Source organism: Zea mays, chromosome 8 (assembly GCF_902167145.1).
Source record: "Zea mays cultivar B73 chromosome 8, Zm-B73-REFERENCE-NAM-5.0, whole genome shotgun sequence".
Lineage (NCBI taxonomy): Eukaryota > Viridiplantae > Streptophyta > Magnoliopsida > Poales > Poaceae > Zea > Zea mays.
Window position 1 is genome coordinate 176,086,386 of NC_050103.1, and position 6,903 is coordinate 176,093,288.

A 6,903-nucleotide genomic window follows, 5' to 3' on the forward strand; every position below is an offset into this window, starting at 1 on the left:
GATGAGCCCACATCCTTCTTATATATAAATGATCCATCGCCAAAATACAGATTAATTTGCACAATACCAGCTTATAGACACACAACAACATCGAATTATATGCCCTTGCAGATTCATGTGTACTGCAACGGCCAAACTGCAGTGAGGTAGCTAGGTATATAGAGCCAAGCGAAATCTAAAGTATAAAAAGGAGGCCTGCTTATTACTAGCTAGCTTCGTGACGACTTCACAGCAGAAAATACACACACACACATCAAGCGAAAGGAGAGGGAGGGAGGAGAAATACACTTGATCTTTCGACGGAGGACCGAGAAGCTATCCCCCACTGCACATATGGCGGCTGGCCTGGGGGAGCTCGCCATGGAAGAAACCCCTGCGTGTAGATCAGAGGGGGGCGAGCTGGAGCTGGGCGACGCCATGGAGAGGGGCAGGGAGCTGGGAATAGGAAGCAGGGGGACAGATCCGACCATGGCCAAGAGAGTACGCCGGCGAGGCTTGGTGGAGGAGCACCGGGCACGGCTCAAGGAAGAAGAGGCAAGGCGAGCAGGGAGATAGGAGAAGGGCGGCCGGTGTTGCTGGGGAAAAATTTCAGAGAGAAAAGAATACGTGGGTGAGGGAAAGAGATAAGGGAGATGGAAACTTAAGAGATTTCCACGGCTGTGGAGGATAAAGTAACAAGCTAGATGGTGGATGAAGCTAACTTCCTAGAGGCGGCCGTAGGAAGTTAGCTTTTCGTTTGACTCGTCAAAAGCCGAAAGCTAACTTCCTAGAGGAGGCCGTAGGAAGTTAGCATGGACAGCTAACTTCCTAGAGGCGGCCGTAGGAAGTTAGCTTTTCGTTTGACTGGTCAAAAGCTAAAAGCTAACTTCCTAGAGGAGGCCGTAGGAAGTTAGCATGTGCAGCTAACTTCCTAGAGGCGGCCGTAGGAAGTTAGCGGCTCGTTTGACCGCACCCGCGGATAAGGAACTGAAAGCTAACTTCCTAGAGGAGGTCGTAGGAAGTTAGCTGCTCATGCTAACTTCCTAGAGGCAGCAGTAGGAAGTTAGCTGCTCATGCTAACTTCCTACGGCCGCCTCTAGGAAGTTAACGGCTCGTTTGACCGCATGCATGGGTCAGCATGTGAAATCTAACTTCCTACAGCTTTTGTAAAATACTGTAGGAAGTTATGTTTATTTCCTAGAGCTACCAGTTGCCTCTCGGAAGTTATTTATTTCCTACGGTTTGTTATAAAAGCTGTAGGAAGTTAAAAAACCGTAGGAAGTGTATGATTTTGGTGTAGTGTAAGATGTAATAAATCATTATATGTACATCAAAATAAATACATTAGTACAATAACGATCCCTTAACAAAATAATTATTTAATGGGTCATCACGGGAAACGAGGAGGAATATACAATGTAGAGGAAAACTCAGTTGAAACGGAATACATACTCCTGGCTAACTAAAATGTTCCAACTCAGGGGAAATGATGAGCTGTTCATAGACATGACACGAGTGTTCCAAATCAGTGCGTGAGGCATAGATACCGGGAGACACATCAAAAAAGATTTGGATAGAGTTTAGCAGGCATATTTCCCAACCAGCATGCATGGATGCATTATATTTACGACATATATCAATCAATCAATGGTGGCTATGTCATGTGCACCAAATCCAAGTGCACGTACGAAATAAATGAACTATCCACTACACAAGCTAGCGGCTAATGAATGAACATGATGACTTGCCAGCGAACAAAATTTCAGTATTAAGTAGGGATAATCAATTGCAAAAATTATCAATTTCTCGATTTACCCTAGCCAACATGAATTATTAGATCATTACCACAGTAGCCAACGAAAAATACCAGGTTAATTTTCGTTGGCTTATGCGTGGAAGCCACGTAAACTATACTAAGGAGGTGTTTGATTTCTAGTGATTTGAAAGTCATGTAAATTAGACTAAGGATGTGTTTGGTTTCAAGGCACTAATTTTTAGTCCATCCGTTTTATTCTATTTTAGTTCCTAAACTACTAGATATAGAAAATTAAATATATTTTTAGTTTCTGTATATGGTAATTTATGGACTAAAATTGAATAAAATAGAGGGACTAAAAATTAGTATATAAAAACCAAGCACTCTAATAGTTTATGTCCGCTATATGTCTTCGTCTATGGCAATTGCTTAATTTTATACAGTATCCGACTGAGTTACCCACAACATCTCATTTTGGATCATAGCATGTGTTGATTTTATTTGAGATTATATTTGTTTGCTTATATGTGGGAGTCACAATATGGATATAAGCAAAATAAACTATTTTGATGCTATTAACCTGCATTTACCTATACGCTCAAAAATTATCGTATCTAGCTAGCTAAGACGGCGCCAGACTGCACATAGACGTGCAACCATCCAATCAGGTTGTATATCGCACCAAACACACATATATACATGCGATCGATCATATTGAGTAGAAAGTGGTACCAAAGGTAGTAGGTTGGTCTTACACGTGTTATTACAATTACAATCAGATTATCCATGGGTCGTCCGCCGGGGGAGCCAGCGCAGCGTATAGTAACGAACTAACTCCAGATTAACAATTGTCATATTAATTAGGACACACACGCAGCAGTTGTTTATTAACTAGCTAGTAGCTAGTATATACTGTAATGTACGTAGACAAGTGGTGGCTACGTACTAGCTAGTAGCTAGCTAGTCGTCGTCTATAATTGACTTTCTGGTGTTCCCTGGCCCTTGAGAGCCTCGATCTGCGCCTTGCCCCTGGCGCCCTTGTTCCTGACGTAGAGCCTGTACTCGTCGAAGGTCATCGTCGGGTAGAGCGCCGGCAGGCTCGCGGCCGCCACCAGCTCCGGCGCCGGGGCGATGGGGACGTCGCCCTTGGGGTTGTAGAAGAGCGCGAGGGAGATGCGCTCCTCCTCGGCGTTCACGACCACCCGGTGCTCCACGCTCTTGTACACGGAGTTGCTCAGTATCTGTCGTCGGTGAGTCAGTGGAAATGCAAGATCATCATCAGCAACCTTTAGCTATAGTAGGCAACTAATGACCGGTTCTAGACTTCTAGAAATCATTTGACCTAACACGCATATATATATACTGGTATACATCGTGGTTATCTATCGGGAGGGAATTGGGATTTGGGATTGTAGCTAAAGCTAAAGCTGAGCGGGGTTTTCTATATATGCATGCATGAACAGTAACATGCAACATTCGTATTCGAAAGGATATACCACTGCACGTAAACAGTAACATGCATGCTTAACTATATAACGGTCGTTGGTCTACTGGTTGAAGATTACGGTTACTTGTACAACAGTCTACAGGTACGAACACTGCTAGAGGGTACCGGTACGTGCAACGGCGTGTGCACCTGTCTGTGCATGTGCTTTCGTGTGCGTTGTACGATTCGTTAGTTGCCAGTTGCCACCGTCGTAACATGCATGCAATGCAACTATCTGGTTCCACGGTATAGCTAGCTGCTTCTGCACGAAAAATCTAATATTATTTATACGCGTTATGCCCGATGCATGATCTATCACCGCGCGCCCGTCAATCATATGTTCCCAGAGTCAACTACCTGAATACTAATTAAAGATTTAATCATTCATCATCAGTGATTATACTCATCCAGATGTGTTTCTTTGCTATTTTTAATTTTAAATAGTAATGGCATTTTAACTCCTCGGATCCCTTCCGTTGCTCCCAAACAAAATTCTATCTAATAAGGCGAGACCAAATACTTCACGTTTGTACAGGTAGGTACGCGTGACAGTCACGATCTTAATCCGTTGACTATAGTAGCTCCAGAAAGCTACGCATCTGGAACTGGAAGTATTTTCTTCTATATGTTGAGCTTTTAATTATTGGCTCTCTGATAGCGCGGGTCATCATCCTCGCGATGGTATTAATTGGTGTGGTTATAATATAATATAATATACCTGGACTTGGTCGCCGACGTTGACGATGAAGGCGTCGCGGACGGGCTGCACGGTGACCCAGTCGTCGGCGGCGGCGCGGCGGACCTGCAGGCCGCGGACGAGCACGTCCGCGAGGAGGACGGTGAGGGCGCCGGGGTCCGAGTGCGCGGAGAGGCCCAGCGTCAGGTCCGGCTGCGGGCACCGCGGGTAGTAGTTGGCGCGCAGGGTGGCGCCGCACTCCGCCCCGCCGAACGCCCGCTGGAGGTGCGCCTCGTCCAGCCCTAGGCTCACGGACAGCACCCGCATCAGCAGCTCGCACAGCCGCACCACCTCGCGCCCGTACTCCTCCGACACATCCCTGTATAATATAATGCACACACATCAATATACACAACGAGCCCGGCCAGCCAATTTGGCACTTTGCATGCAGCTAGCTAGTGTAGGAACAAGGTCTACTACGACAGGGACACCCCTCTTACAATTTGGAAGGAGCACGACAGTGCCGTGTGCTGCCATGGCTTTGGACTGTAGACCTGCATGCGCTGCGCGCTAGCTAGCTGTGGCTCTCTCTAGTCATTTTTTTTTTGCATGAAAGCACCATGGACCTACTTTCCGTTTTCATGCACGTGTTGTTATTTAGGTGCTCTCAGTCATCTGTATTATTACTACGGCGGAACTTAATTGTTTTCTAGCTATGGAGTACGTGTTATCTATACCATTTTAGCTAGGCTCCACGCAATGGTTGGAGAAGTACGGCATGGACAGTGACGGTTTACGTTAATCTATTGTTTCCGAACAGTCGGAGCTAGCACAAAACATCACCAAACCCTAGCTAATCAATTCAACAGAAATATGTGTTGATTAATAAGAATAGAAAAAATTAAGTATGGTTGTTGTGTAGTTTTCGCAGTATGTCACTAAAACACTATTTTAAACTTTGCCAAGGACACGTCTTTTTTTTTTCTACGCGTGTGTAAACATATATATATCCTACTCTCTCGGTTCTAAAGTAGTAGTTGTTTTAACTCTATATTTTTATGTCTATATTAATATAGATGGTTATGAACTAGATATATATAGAATATATTATTGTATGAATCTAATAAAAAGGTAAAACGAATTTTAATTTAGGACAGAGGAGTATGTAATACATGTATGAAGGCCATCTAGCTCTGGTAAAACTACAAAAGAGTAAAAAAAATCATATACGCACAACACACTGATAATGTCTTACTTGGGAATAAAATAAATTGTGTGTTCGTGTCCACACATCACGAATTAGTCTATCTATCTAGTAGGTTGACAATTCGGAGTTAATTAAGTACGTATGATTATGTGAACTAGAAGGCATGCACATGGGCACGCGCTACAGCTCAATTAACCATCAGCTTAGGATCATCTGGAAGCACGCAGAACAGTAGAAAAAATCGAAAGGTACACGTACTTGCAGTTGCTGGGCTGGGCCGGCCAGAACCTGGGCGTGCTCTTGGCCGCCTCCGGCGCGAGGTGGAGGAAGAAGTAGTCGCCCCAGTCGAGGACGGCGCCCCTCTGGACGCCGAGGCGGCTGCCGTAGCCCTCGTACGTGCGCGGCGAGTTGGCGTAGCGCTGCTTCTCGGCGGGCGGGCGGCGGAAGAAGCCGCGCCAGGCCTCCCGCGCCGCGCGCATCAGCTCGGGGCGCACCCCGTGGTTGACCACCTGGAAGAAGCCCCAGTCCCGGCACGCGGCGGCGACGGCCTCGGTGACGGTGGCGACGGCGCCGTCTGCGGCCAGCAGCTCGCCGAGGTCGACGACCGGAATGCTGGCGATGGCGTCCGAGCTGGGCTCCTTCTTCCTCGGATGGACTGCCGGCGCCGGTGGTGCCATGGTCGGGGCCGGGGCCGGGGCCGGGCGGTCGCACGGCGGCTTGACGTAGCAGCTCGGGATGACGGACAGCCCGCTCTCGGCGAGCGCCTGCACGCGGACGACGGGCTCCGGCCACTCCTGCATGCAGTCCGCCATTTGAAATTGTGTGCCTCTGGTACGTCCTTCCTTCTGGCGTGCCGAGCGCGCGCGGCAGGCCTGTGCATGCGCAACAGTGAAGAAATTAACGGTCGGCTCAGCAGCTGAGAGCGAGGAAAGTACCGAGGTGACTGCATATGCATTCGACGCGCGAAGAAACAAGGGTGATGGTGAGAGGGGACACGAGGGGATCGGTCTACGACGATCATGGATGGGAATGCCGGTGACAACTGACGACGACGAGGACTCATGAGTCATGATGCATGCAGTAAGTAAGGTATGGCCGGGCGCGTGCTGTGCCAATAAAAACTGGATCGATCGAGCAATATATATAACGATGAGCTTGATTTGCTAGGACACATGCAAGCGAGTAGAGAGATTCGCAAGGGGAACGAGCTGAGACGTACTGGGACAATTAGACCTCGAGTAGTTCTTGAAGGGAGAGAGAGAGAGGGCGGAGGGCTGAGACTGCGGTGTGCTTGTACCCCTCGCTCCTTGGATGGCTTAACGAGTGAGAGACCTAACGAGGGGTATATATAGCCAGAGATGGAAACAGACGTTTAATTTCGAGAGGAAAAAAAATTGCCAGAGATGGATCGCGGAGTGCGAGAGGCGATCGAGCTGGGTTTGCTTGCTATGCTTCGTTCAGTCTCTTCTCTTCTGGGCCAATATTTATTCGGCGCTGCTCACCTGGTCTGGTTGTCGATCCGTTCCGTTGGTTGGCGGCTGGCGGTGGCCGACTGGGCGGGCGAGGCGAGGCACAGATCGATCGAGCGAACAGCTGGGCACTGCAGAGACCAAAAAGGGGTTGAAACGTGTTTTTTGTGCGTTAATTGTTACTATTATTTGTGCCGGATCTGCTGTGGCGGATGCTGACCACAGGGGAGCAGCTGGACACGGCTGGCCCTCTTGGCCGGCCCGACCACACACCACGTCCACAGTTCGGCTTCGCCGAACGCACATAGGAGCAATAGCGTATGCTTTTTT

The 6,903-nt window shown here is 48.0% G+C and overlaps 1 protein-coding gene across 1 annotated transcript; it reads right to left on the bottom strand.

Annotated features, from left to right (window-relative positions):
- Nucleotides 1–2,429: 2,429 nt before the first annotated feature.
- LOC103636527 (probable 2-oxoglutarate-dependent dioxygenase At5g05600) lies at nucleotides 2,430–6,559 on the bottom strand. Its single transcript, XM_008658875.2, has 4 exons — nucleotides 6,324–6,559; nucleotides 5,363–5,976; nucleotides 3,940–4,276; nucleotides 2,430–2,976 (listed from the first exon to the last, which is right to left on the bottom strand). The coding sequence occupies exons 2-4, from the start codon at nucleotides 5,914–5,916 to the stop codon at nucleotides 2,707–2,709; spliced, it is 1,161 nt and encodes a 386-aa protein (XP_008657097.1). The 5' UTR covers nucleotides 5,917–5,976; nucleotides 6,324–6,559; the 3' UTR covers nucleotides 2,430–2,706.
- Between the last annotated feature and the right edge of the window lie 344 nt (nucleotides 6,560–6,903).